At 46.9% G+C, this 13,978-nt stretch overlaps 1 protein-coding gene across 2 annotated transcripts in view; it reads right to left on the minus strand.

Moving 5' to 3' along the window:
* efnb1 (ephrin-B1) overlaps window positions 1-13,978 on the minus strand; it is a 57,096-nt gene that overhangs the window by 24,097 nt on the left and 19,021 nt on the right. For both annotated transcript variants that reach the window (XM_034543811.1, XM_034543810.1), the window contains one exon: window positions 7,766-8,043. In XM_034543811.1, the coding sequence (XP_034399702.1) occupies window positions 7,766-8,043 (278 nt within the window). The remainder of the gene's footprint in view (window positions 1-7,765; window positions 8,044-13,978) is intronic.

The following is a 13,978-nucleotide window of genomic DNA, read 5'->3' on the forward strand; positions in this document are numbered from 1 at the left end:
CAGCTATTTCAGGGCTGCAAAACCACAGAGATGGTTTTCTAGCGGACGGAATTAAAGACAACAAGGAAGCTGCTTTCGACAGCTGAAAGACATTCACGGAGGAGAAAGAGTCATTCTGCAAATGAGTTTGTGTGGAGCTGAGGGGGTAGAACAAGAAGAAGAAATCAACAGTGTTGTGGTCTGTGTGTTGAGAGCAGATCTAAGCTATCAGTTAACAAAAATGACTTGAACACAGACTTCAGTACCTACACACACACCCACACACAACTTTGGTACGTGAGGGCAGGATAATGGAAGGAGAGCGCTGGTGGAGCGAGGGAGGACGTAGTGGAAGAGAGAGAGAACTCACACGCAGGATCTAAAATATTCTAATAAGATAAGCACGGAGCGCAGCCGAGGAGGGATGAGTGTCTGCATTTGAAGATGCACGGAGCGGACTAATTGAGATGAATACATGAATATATCAGCTTCATCTAGCAGCGGCGGGTTCAGGCGTAACCAATGGTTACCATTCACTTGTACAGCCACGTGAGCAAACCCTCCCTCTCAAAGAAAGTCCTCGTGTGTCGTCGTCGTCCACCCCCCTCTAAACAAACTCCTCTGTAATAAACGAAAGGCAATAACCAGCGACAATAACGCTCCAACCCTCTCTGAATGAAATATCCAGAGGAGCGGTAGCAGAGGCAGCCTGGATAGATTTGCAAAGCAAGCAGAAAGTCATATATTACACTGGCACTCTAATAAACACTGGGCTATAGTCACTCACAAGGAAGCGGGGGCTCGGGGGTTAAATCTTCTTACCCCAGGCCATGCTACTAACCAACGCTAACCCGACCTGTTAGCAGGGTTTACTTTGAAGATGAAATCTGTTAAGGCTTACCGATTAGCTCCTTAAAACTCTAATCGGCCACATCCATGACAGCAAAAATTATCGCCAGCGATCTACGCAACTTAACAGTGTGAATGAGGCGACACGTTTTTTTAATTTTATTTTTTACCAGTATGATTTACAAAAATGATACAACTGGTTGTTTTCAACCAGCTTTTCGAGCGTTTATATTTCTTAATCCCAAGAATATATATATATATATATATATGTCCCGTCGCATTTCAAATAGGACTGATAGAAATGTTTGCCAACCACTCATCGTTGTTTCAGGTTCTGGGAGCGAAGCCGCTAAATATGCAGCAAAACAATAAGTGCTTTGTTCTGACTCCAGCGTCGGTGCAAAAGGAAAATCCTGCACAGTGTCTCTTGCTTGTAATTAAAATATTTCAGTGGGGGTTTACAGAGAGAGGTTACCAGATGTTAACAGTTATCGCTTCACGACAAAATGAAAATTGCTTGACTGCAACTAGAAACGTGTGAGTTATTTGCGTCTCTATAATCTGACAATCAAAATGCCTTTGTCTTGTTAAAACGCGCCGCTGACTAATGCAACAGTTTTTTTGCTGTTGTTTTCTATTTTTGAGTGGCTGTGATTTGATTATGGTAATTGTACGTTAGCTCTAAAAGATGACATTTCACACTTTTTTTCCCCCTCTCCAATCCGATTACAGTTATTGCACTGCAACAAATTGAGCTATAAACCTGGCGCTGTTCATATTGATTCGACTGTGCACAAGCCTCTGTTGTGAAAGCGTGGCCCCCGAGCGCACTTGCATAGAGTGGGAGCGCGCACGTGCACATATGTTGGAGCGTTTACATGCTCGCGGATTGTAGGGCAGGGGAGGATCTTGTGATCCGCTGCAGCCGGGTCAGGGATTTCAACCTTGACCTCCAACTCTCCCAAGGGCAAATACTTGCCCTGTGAAGCAAAAGAAGCCAAAGTGCCCAGTGGAGAAGACTTCCTCTGTGTGTGTGGGGGGGGGGGGGGGGGGGGGTAGGTTGTTGAGCAAAAACTCAACAGCGATACGGAAGATAGCCCACACAAAGAAGCAGTCAAATGCAGTTTGTCAGATATATTCTTAGGTATTGTTTCTTTTTTTTTTTTTTTAAACCGGGTCAGCACCCTTATTTGTAAGAAGGAAATAAATAGCCATTACCAATATATCTTCAAATACTAGTGCCTATCAGTAGCATCCTGTGTTTCCAATCAAAGTATTAATTTTATTATTTATTATTTTAAAATGGAGGAAGTCGGATTCACCTGCAAAGTCGAAGAAACGCAGCGACAAGAATGAAAACAGTGGCGCTGGCTGCGAGCGGCCATTATGCGTTTGACTGGGGCAATCGTCTGTAGGTGCGATAGCATGTGCTCCACTGCGGCAGTGTTCTGGTGGGGAAGTCGGTGCGATTCAGAGTCCACGATGGTACACGGAGATGGAGAGTGACAGCTGTCGGGTGGGATCAGGCTTACCCGGCCCGCTGCGCTGGAAATCAAGGGAGAAGAGGAGTGCACGGCGACAGGCTGCCTCTGTTTACTGCCTCGTGGCCTTACCCTGATATAGAACAACAGAGACTCACCGGCCCAACTCCCTGCTGGAAAAATATCACACAGCAGTCACGGTACATTATTTCAATGAGGAGCCAATGGGAAAGAAAATGGAGCGATTCCATTTATTTTTTTGCTCCAATGGGGGAGGAAATATAAAGACCGTCTGTGTGTGTGTGTGTGTGTGTGTGTGTGTGTGTGTGTGTGTGTGTGTGTGTGTGTGTGTGTGTGTGTGTGTGTGTGGGTACATATGCTTGTCCCTCTTCTCTCGTTCCTGCTACGTTGCTCATTTTCTCCATTATATTTGCTCCTCCTTAGAAGCCTCCTGTCTAAAATCACTTATTTTCCGACTCCAACCCCTAAACACAGCACGGCCATTTTACTCACAAAACAGCTCATTCCATATCCTGTATTTAGACAACGCAGTGAAATACAACCAGTTTGTGCGATCACACACCAGGCAGGGGGGGGTGGGAAAGTGTATGTGTATGTGTGTGTGTGTGTGTGTGTACACAGAGGGGGTGGAGGGTGCTGACGGACAGTACAGGCTGACGCTGGTCTGGGGTTTAGATCAGTCCAGGGTTATCATTACTGGACCCCTGCTGGGTTTCCGTGACCCCTTGTTCGTGAGTTTTGACCTTTCAACCCCCACGGCTCCTGTCAGAGCTGGGCTGGGATGGACAGGACCGGGTGGAGGTGGATCCCCTGCGGTGACACCAAGGCACAGGACACACACGCAAAAGAAACACACACACACCATTTGTTGCTTACTTTACCCCACACCTTTTGTTGCTTATTCTACCTCATGGAAGGAGCAGAAGTGGGAGTGGGGGTGGAGACGATCAAGGAAAAGACAAACGGAGCCGTGGAGTCAAGAGTGTGGGGGGAGAGGCTGTTGCGAGACTCAGTGGAATGTCCACTCCCTGTGCGTCTTCTTCTTGTCTCGAACGGTGTCTAACCGTTAATCAGGCCAGATAAGCCGGATCTTTATAGGCCGAGCAGATTTACGTCGCTCTGCTTGGCCGGCTGGCCCGCATTCCCAGCAGAGACGGTGGGATAACGCACTCGCATATCTCCTAGGTGGGGATAAGCTGGCCTAAAGGGGCCTAGACAAACACACACACAGAAGACTGCTGCACAGGATACGCAAGAAAGGTGTGTTAAGCGCAGGTGCTCTCCGTCCCTCTCTTGCTCACACGCGCACGGCAACCAAACATAGTCTAAATGATGGATGGAGTGCGTCGTGGCGAGTGCGTCGTGGCGAATGCACCGGCCGCGGCGTGAATAAATAAAGCGAGCTCTTCCGCGCTGCAAAGGACAACAACATTAACATAATACCAGGGCAAATACCTCACCCGCGTACCGCTGGCGAGAAGAATGTTACAGTAAACGAGTCTAAATGATGATCCACCATCATGTTGGATCCTGCACGGCCAGCCTCCCTTGCGGCGGATTTAAAACTGGCTCTAGGTATGAGTTCACAGTCTGAAACACTACGGGGCGAGAGGGAGGTATTCTTAACACTCACGCACATCAGCGGGACGGGTGTTCCACGGCAGAGACCCGAGAGAGGATTTGTGCGAAAGAAAGCAAATCTAAAAGTTCCCCCTCCGATGTCCGATCATACTGTAGCCTACACACATGTCACTAAGTTAGTTAAAAATATTCATGATGTAATCAGGAGACAATATGTGGAGCAGCCGGCTAGGAAAACTTTAAGCAGACGCCGAGAAATGCCCAAGGTGTATTCTAGAGACATGTGGGTGTAATAAAGCTCAAAGAAGTATTTCTTTAAAGTCCACATGATGTGTTGCCACAGGAGCGGCCCCCAAAAAACTGTCGCTTGATAACATCACAGGCTTCATGCTTCCCCGCATTCTGGCTTTGAGGGCGAGTTCGCAAATATCAATTGAACCGCTCCAGATCAAAAAGGGAAAACATATGCGGGACTTAGTTTACCGTGGATTTCATTTTTCCTTTCGAGGCAGATGACGTAAAGAGGCTAGTCTTTTCAGAATAAAACATAAAGTACCTTGTTTTTATTGTTCTCATTAAAAAAGTTTTACCTTCTGAAGGATTTAAACACCGAGATTAGATATAAGATGTAAATATAAATCATACATATTCATGGTAGAGGGGGGTTTGAATGTTTTTTCTGTGTGTGTTTTGTCTTTACGAGTGTTTCAAACTAACGTCGTTGTATATCAACTGTGCTATGCTTCATGAGACAAGATGAGTTGTGGGTCAGTTTATTTCTTATGGGCTGCAGACATCGAATCTCTGATCACTTCATTGATACAGAGGAGAATCAATGACAGATGTGGCAGAGCCCCCCCCCCCCCCCCCCCCGACTGATAGTATCCTCAAACCAGATCAACCTCACCGCATGTAATCAAGTCATTCCAGGAAATGTAGGAAATGACGGACTGAAGTAATAATTAGATAAGGCCTAAGCAAGGTCTAAAATAACACGGCCCAGCGTGTGAGCTTCTGCAGCTCCTGAGCTAACGCAGGAAAGAGAAAGAGTGTCGAGGTTGTCGTCATAGCCCTCAGATGAACTGGAGCTTTGTACCTGCCCACTCATTATTTACAAATCTCATTAAAAAAAAACACCAAAACCGACAATACCCCCGACTTCCCGGAGGCGACTGGAGGCCCTTTTGTTCCTGCTGAAGACGTAAATCTTTAAAAAACTGGTCGGACAATATCTTACTTCTACAAAAAAAACACAAAAAAAAACAGTAATTTCCCGGAAGAGCTGGGCACTGCAGTTTTTAGCAAATGTTACACATACAGAAGAAGTAGTGCGTTCTTTTGAGACTATTTTTTCAGACACGTTTGGTGCTCTAGTGAGTTTACAGCACCAGGATTGACTCCGATTGCTAATATAAAATACAGAACCCAGTTCCATGGTAATACAATAATATGTCACCCAGTGAGGCTCAAGACGTTTTTGATGGGGCTGTCTACCCTGACAAACATCCAACAGATGTACCCATATGACATCCTGGTGGACAGGGTCAAGAGCTTCACACCACTGCTGCTGAACCTCCATTTATAACTGAAGGTCAGGACAGGGGGGGGTGCAACTGATAAACCCTGCTTGGAGATTGACCCAGAACCCACCAGAGAACCAGACTCTGCTGCTGTTCCCCCTGCTGAACCTCCATCTATTACTGAAGGTCAGGACAGGGAGGATGACAAACTAAAGCCCAGAGTAGAAGCAGACTCTGCTGTACTCCAGCTCCACTGACTCCTCCTGCTGGAGCTGCGATCATTGCTGCAGGTCGACTTGACCGCCGGTCCAGAGACAAACTGCTGAGGTGTCCCCTTCACCAGCTCCTCCGACGTCCCCTACTGAAGCTTCTTTCATTACCAATGTCCAATACAGGGAGGATGTAAATGAAAGCCAACCATTGAGTATGATGGGCCCAAACCCATCAGAGAAGCAGCCTCTGCTGTTGTTCAGCTTCCTGAACCAGTGGTTATTGTTTCAGTGTCAAGCCGGGCTTCATGGTTCTCACAGACATTTTGCTGTTGTTTTAAATGAGTGTCTTTTCATATTAAATGTACTTATGGCACATCCTCGTGATGAATGCACTAAAAAACAAAATTATTCATGGTCACATTTGTGTAATTTGGAATAATTTTTAAATTCACAATTTAATGGTTTAAATGAAACATTTTGTGTTGTCGTTTTTGTGGTTATCGTTTCTCTTCTTTAACACCATCTACAATTCTAATACAAGATATCATTTAAACTGCAAAACTATGCTTCAATCCTTACCCACAATCATAATAAATTAAACCCAGAGACAGGCTGTGTCCAAGTATGAAAATGGAAGAGTGCACAATGCCTGCATGCTTTTTGGAAACATATTCAGAGCCTTTTCTTCACTAAATATAGTGACCTTACATTCAAGCGAGCTACATGTAAAATGTTGCTTTCGTAAAAGTATTATCAGCAACATGTACATCAGTCTCAATAAGTAAAAGCACTCAGTGTGCAGAGCGGCCTGTTTTATAATCTTGCACCTCATTTTAAAAAGTCTGCAATTTGTTTGTAACTTTCTATGAAATGAACTAAATTATGGAATGATTTTTCCCACCTAACAAAGAAATGTCATTCTATAAAATGTTCCAAAAAATTGCCTAAAGGAAAGTCTAATTGCTGTTTTGTAAGATTTTTTTATGGATTAGTGTTTATGTCTTTCTTGTTTTAACTGTTATATCAAAATGTTTAGCTGTTTCACTCATGGGCACTTGTAGCATTACCATTGCTTAGGAAATGCCACAGGGGTATATACTGTAATCCATTATCCGTGAACAAACGCAAGCCATGCTCACTTTCACATGCACACACACGCTCACACATGGCTACTCAGACTCTATATAATTACGGTATTTTTCTTTCTTTCTTTCTTTTTTCATTTTATGTTTGTAATTTTATGTTTGTAATTTTATGTTTGTAATTTTATGTTTGTAATTTTGTAAAATGTTAAATATTATATAGGTGGAGGCTTCAAATAAGCCCAGTTGGCTTTTTGTCTCTTCCTGCACTGTGATATTCATTTATCTCTGTTGTGATTTTTATTTCATAGTTTGAATTGTGCAAATGAATTAAATTAAATTAAATTAAATGGCCAGAAAATAACGATAGAATTTGGTACCAACTGAAGGAAAAATGGGAGATTCATATTTATTAATTATTCATTTATTATTGGAAATGTAGGTCTCCATTAATGTTGAACTGTTTACTTTCAAATTTCCCGCACGCCCAGCTGACTCCTGTGCAGTGACGACCAGCCGCTCTGGGTTACTCTAGCAATTAATTGAAATTAATTAAGTGACGGTGACCCAACTGAACGCCGTCCTCCAAAAACAGAATCCCTAATTAAATAGTTGTTTTCAAGGAACTTCCAGGGACACCATTAGCAAATTATTCTGAAAGTAAACCCTTGTAAAACAAAGATTTTTAAGATAATGGCATTTTCCATTTGTAGGACTGAAAATGGAGAAACAAGCGCCTCAAAACTGTATTTAAGTTAAGTAGTACTTGAGGAAATGTAAGTCAAGATTGCAGGTTTGCATCCTGAACTCTACCCCCCTCTAAATGCAAACAACCACTGTATCATGAGCGAGGCCCGTCAGCTCCAGCTGTTGCCATGGAGCTGCTGCAGCAGCCATTAAAATACCATTTTACCAAGAAACTCCCAGGTGTGACTGTGTGTAACCGAGTGTGAAGCAGATTATTACTCCTCACTTCTCCGCCCAAATGGAGGTGCAAAGGCTAAATATCAACACTGAATCGTCTCTGAAGACAAACTCACAGGTGATGTAGTAGTTGAAGTTCTTCTTGAACTCCAGGCCCATGTAGTTGGGGCTGAACTCCTGGAATTTGATGGTGAACTTGATGTTCTTCTCGGGCTTGTTGCAGTTGACCAGCACGTTGGGATCGAGGACCGTGCTGCAGCTCTCCGCCTGCTCCTTCTTCACCAGGTACAGCTTGTAGAACTCATACTCTCCGCCTTGGTCCGCTTTGGGACAGATGATGTCCAGCTTGTCCCCGATGTCGGGATAGATCACGAGGCCCTGTCCAGCCACAAACCTGACGGGCGAGAACGAAAAAAGAAGACAAATTATCACCGACACATGATGAAAGGTAGTCTGGAAACGCGGCCTCATAAATCAACAACAGTTTATACAATCTTAATACTTTGAGCTCTAGGAGTTATGGGTTTACATTTGTCTGGCGTGGGCTTTGAGGCAGAGCGTGGTTAATTCACCCCCCACAAAAGCACTACGTGTGGCAGCTTGACATTGTGTGTTCTGACACAAGTCCTCTGACACAAGTCCTCCACAAGTCCTCCGAATCAAAGCGTACCAAAAGTTTGGAAACAAGATGGCCAAACACAAAATGGCTGCAGATGGGATTACGGCCAAAGATTGCAGCGGATTGTTTTTTTCCTTCATATTTGTGGACTTCCATTTAAGACCCCGTGCTGCAGCATAAACATCTCCACTGCCTCCACTTCAGAGGTCAGACTTTCTGGAGGAAAACAGCGTGCCGGGGGTCTGCGCGGAAAAGGTTCAGGCTTCCTAGTTCATCTTCCCTCTGCCATGATCGTCTACTGGAGGATTAAGATAATCCATCTGGCCTTACTGTACCCCTCCACCTCGCTCTCTGCTGCCAACTCAATCAGATCAGCGCTTGTTCTCCTTTATTCACTAAAGGTGGGGAACAGGAGGAGACCCAGTGTGTGTGTGTGTGTAAGTGTGTGTGAAGAGAGCGGGTGGGGCCAGGGGGGTACACTGAGGACTTGCAGTGTGTTTGGGCAGTGGTGTGTATTTTTGTGCACGCCTGCATGTGTGCGTGTGTGTCGGTCAGCAAAATGGGCTGAGTTTGCGGTCTGATGGGGGTGATGGGGGGCTGAATCATTGTTCTGGACTTGTTTGAGGCTTAAAATGTCAACATGGTTCAGCTCTGCTGTCCCAGTTAGCCAAGCATTAACCTAGACAGCCGGACTGACCACGGGTGTGTGTGTGTGTGTGTGTGCGTGTGTGCGTTGTGGTCGCAGACAGCGAGCACAGCAGTGGGACTATCTGCTAGATCTGCCCATGCCAGCGGATTTAAGCAGGATTTAGTGGCGTGCAATGCATTTGTTGTTCTTTCTGATCCCTCACGTTTTAACAAGACATCAGGGGCTGGGCCTCTCTCCCTCTCTGTGTGTCTGTCTGTCTGTCTGTCTTTCTGTCTTTCTGTCTGTCTCTCTCTCTCTCTCTCTCTGTGTCTCTCCCTTCTTTTTCTCTCAGAGCATAATCTCACTTTATCTACAGCCCCTCATTTCATCATCACACACATCATTTCACCACTAAATAACTAACTCTTCAGACAGGCCTAGGGAAGGGGAGGACTCCTGGAAGAGACTGATAAAGGAGTGTGTAAGTGCAGGCAGTGGGTGAGGAGAGGGGGTTTAACATCCTCTGATGTTAAACACAGGCAAACGTCCAGCCATTGTAAGTTACGATCGTTTTTGTTTGTTTTTTTAAATCCCATTTTCTGGAGAAATACCCCCCCCCCCCCCATGAAAGTGAACATGATTGGATTACGGCCTGTTCCACATTCATGGCCATTCTTCTCGGACAGGCACATTACCAAATAAATGACTTAATTCAAAAGACATAAATGCAACCAGAAATTTGCAAAACGGTCAAAATCCTGACCCAACGACCCCCACTTCTCTCTCTTTTGTGTGTGTGTGTGTGTGTGTGTGTGTGTGTGTGTGTGTGTGTGTGTGTGTGTGTGTGTGTGTGTGTGTGTGTGTGTGTGTGTGTGGAAGGGGGGGGGGGGAGAGAGATAGGGGGAATAGGGGGAAAGATGTCATGAAAGCATGCGCGGGTAGGACCTCGTATGAGGCTTGGGAGAGGGTGAGACGTTATTTCCACGCTATTGTCTGGTGCTCATGGGGTTGGGGGGGGGTGGAGGGGGTGTCGCACTAATTCAAGGGCCGATAAGAGCAAGAGAACGCGGGGTGTGCTTTGTCCTACCTCCTCTAACAATTTGCTGGTTTTCAGCAGCGCCCTGTATGTGCCTGTGTGTGTATGTGAGTGTGTGTGCGTGTGTGTGCATGTGTGAGTGTGTGCGTATCAGCATACATATGTTTTCGTGTGTGTGTGTGTGTGTGGGGGGGGGGGGGGGGGGGGGGGGGGGGGGGGGGGGGGGGGGGGGTACACGTGCGTGTGTCTATGAAGACACGGACACAATCAGCCTCTAATTGGATCTACAAGATGCATCAGTGAGGCATAAACAAGTTTCCATGGCAACATTAGTCTTTGTTGCTGACCACCCCCTCTCCTCCCCACATCTCAGCCCTCTCCTGTTTCTGCTCCCCAATCTCATTCCCTCTCGCTTTATCCTTCCCTCTCATTCACCTCCTCAACATTTCCCTCATTCTGTTTTCTCTCGTCTCTCTCTCCCTCCTCCTCTCCTCTCCCTCTCTCTCTCTCCTTACACTCACAAAAAAACACCTACAGAAAAACAAGTAAGAAACCAGAGAGGGGAAGGGGGGGGGGGGGGGGGGGGCAAGAACTGCCAAACATCACAATTAGACCTTGATTTGTTTCACTCACAACCAGGTATTTTCTATTTTCTTTGTAGGGACATTTCTGGCAGCTTTCTTTCTCTTTTTTTCTCTCAAAATTATCAGTTTAAAAATAATTTTAGTGATTAAAATTGAAGAAAAAAAAAGCCCGGCTCTCGAATAAAACAATGAGCCCTACACCGCGTTTTACAACCAATTTATGCCATTATCAAAGCGGCAACAATTTAGATGAATAATTAAGATTTCCAAATTCTTAATATCTTAATATCCCTGAAGGATTTAATCACAAGCCGGCCCCTGTCATTGATTCAATTTTCCGAGCAGGCCTCCTGGTTGGCGGTTAGATAGCTATCCTAAGTGAATTCTCCGCTTCTGTTTCCCAGCCTTTGTTAACTGTCTGCTATAATGAGGCTCTGGCTGCTGTGGAGGTCTGGAAGCGCCATCGCAGATGGGAAAGAAGCAACATAAAAGAAATAGGGCAGCAATTAGTGTTTAGCCCAGTTTAAAAGCCCTCCACTTGGCAAGCTGCAGCCCAGCTCCAGTCCAGGATGTGAAACTAAACTGGTGGGCTGGGACTTTGTCTCCCGTTTGTCTCTCTGTTGGCTTAATCAGCGCCACTACGGTGCTACACACAGCCACACGCAATGGAGAGGCGGAGACGAGTGACTGAAGATTATTGTACTTTTGAGGAGGTCGAAAAGGGAAAAAGAAAGGGGGGCTGTGTGGGGTGGAGGGAGGTTCAATTGCATCTTCCATTCATGATGTCTGGAGACTTTTTTCGAAAGACCTGTTGATGAAAGAGGCTCGGGTGCACAGAGGAAGAGCGAATGAAACAAACGATGTTTATGGGAAATGACCCCGAACGCGAGGGAACCTTTATTCCCCTCGTGTCAAACGAGGTGGATCTGCCTGAACCAAGCACAATAAAAGGGAATCATTTTCAAAACAGCCAAATGCGATTGGTTTTGTTTCATCTGGATGGCTCCGCGGCGCGCTGAATCCTGTAAAGAGCTTATGCAAACAGGCCTACGCTACAGCACAGCGGAGGGAGAACAGAAAACAACTAGGCGGAGGGAGAAAGAGGCGAGGGGAGAACCCCCTCCCCCCTTCTCCCTTTTTACATTCCACTGGTGAATATGAGCAAATGATCTCACATATGCTACAGCCCCCACCAACACACACACACACACACATGGATGTGAGAGCACACAAAAGCACTGTGGGGTGCATCCTGGACCTTCCCAGCCCAACTTCCCAGCCACCCCTATTCAAGCGCCGACTTTCATATAAAACACCGCCTACACTAAGGCCCACTCAAAGCCCCTTACAGAGCCTCAAAAACGCCCCCCCCCCCCCCCATGCTCTCCACCCCCGTCCAGTCAATTCAGGCCTCAGCCCCGAGCATAGCACTGGCAGGCAGCCTCGGCCCGCTGAATGAAAGGACCCGAGACACAGGAACTGCGAGAGAATGGAGGCAGGAACGGCTCATATCAACAGAATGTTTTTCAAATTGATTTGTTCCTCCTGAGCGGCAGATATGCCCCACATATCAATTAAAAATCCGCTATTCTCGACTACATACACAGGGCGATCCGTCTCCACCAGGGGAACACACCAATGGACCGGATGCAGGTACCGACTCTTGCCCCCCCCCCCCACACCTCAACATCCGATCTCTCCCCCAATCCCCTCTCCCTCCGGCCTTTAAATCACATGAGTGTGCGTCACGCAAAAAAAATAGAAAACACAATCATCGGCGCAACAGGTTGATGCTCTATTCCCCTCACTATCAGCTGTGGTAATCATCGCGGCAGGAGAAGTGTTCCGACCAATTATCATCTCTCTCCCACAGAACCATCGCAGATGCTTCCCCACCGTTGACACTTTCCACACGGTTGCCATATTTACAGCCGTTTCAAATCGATACCCCCGTGTAGGCTCGGTAGTTCCGGTTTCTCACGACACATCGCAGTAACTACCCCCGCGTTACGCATTGATGAGTTCAGCCGTCGTGTGCGAGACACGTGTATTGCCGGGGATTCAAAGCGGATTCACGTGCCCGAGGCGGTCTACGTTTTGTGTAATCACAAGGCTGCAGATCCATCCCGTTCAAGTCAATCAATATCAAATGATTGTCTGCTGGTTCAGGCCATAAACCGCTTTCAGATCCATCAAGATAGAGGCCGCATGCTGGCTCGGCATCACAATGGCGTAAACATTCACGCGCGGCAGCTTCTGAAATGGCTTCGCTCTTGGTGTGTGGTTAGGATCCACCGAGCGCTGTTGACACAGCGTGATCACTTCATACCCGACGAGGCCGGCACGAACCGCTAAAAGTGCCAGTATGTGTGCAGAGCGCTCCCGAGGGTTTCGCCACAATCACAAGGGCCGTTGCGTGAGCCGTCGGCCACGGGACAAACGGATCCGACACCGTTTTTTTAAGCACCTCCTCGCCGGCATGTGAGGGCGAAGCCCTACGGGTAAGTGAGCCGGTCATCAGTCCCGTAGCGGGCCGCAGCCGGCGGCTCAACCCGAGCGTCTGTATACATAGCTGGCTTCTGTCAGGCCGTCGTGAGGGCAGATGTTCTTAGGGAGGCCCGTCTATAAACACACACACATAAACACACGCCCACAGTGTACACACACCGATTTCCTCACATGTCAAACACGGTAAACAAGTCGGAACAAGGCCACACACACACACACACACACTCCTGAAATTAAGCAAAACAAGGCCCATCTGGCTCCAGAATTGTTTAGCAAAGCAGGAAGGATTTGACCCTTATTATAGAGAAGCGAGGACAAACTCGCCAACGGGTAGTGGTATTGGATAAACTATAAACTCGGTCCAAGTTGCATTTGCACTCCGGTGGGCCAGACTTGGCAACTGTGACTTGCTGAAAAGCAGAAAGCTGAGTATTTTCCCCTCTGTGCTGTCCTCATTAGAGGCACATAAATGAAGATGTCAGAGGCAAAACGAGAGGGACAGAATATCCTGAATTCCATCCTGCAGAGAGCTGCTTTTGTACGTGTGAACACAGACACCCTCCCTGTGTCTCTCTCTCTCTCTCTCCCTCCATCTCCCTCTCCTTCTCTCACACAGACAAACACACACTAGCTTTGGTTAGCTCAGTCAACAGGCTGGCATGCAGAGCAAATCAGATTCAGCGTGACTCATAACAGTTGCACAGGGGCGAGCCACACTACACTACACACACGCACACGCACACACACACACACACACACAGGGATGAGACACGCCGCTCCTGTCCACCAAACAAGCTCAGTGTGCTCGCTCTCCGTCACTTGTCACGTGAGCGGCTAGCATCACACCATCGGTGGACTGCAATGAGCTAACAAGATGACACCCAGATGGCCCCTGCCACATGGGTGAGGGTGGGTGGGGGGTGTAGGGGGGATAGGGGGGTGGCGAGGTGAGTG

This window comes from Cyclopterus lumpus, chromosome 10 (genome assembly GCF_009769545.1).
Source record: "Cyclopterus lumpus isolate fCycLum1 chromosome 10, fCycLum1.pri, whole genome shotgun sequence".
Lineage (NCBI taxonomy): Eukaryota > Metazoa > Chordata > Actinopteri > Perciformes > Cyclopteridae > Cyclopterus > Cyclopterus lumpus.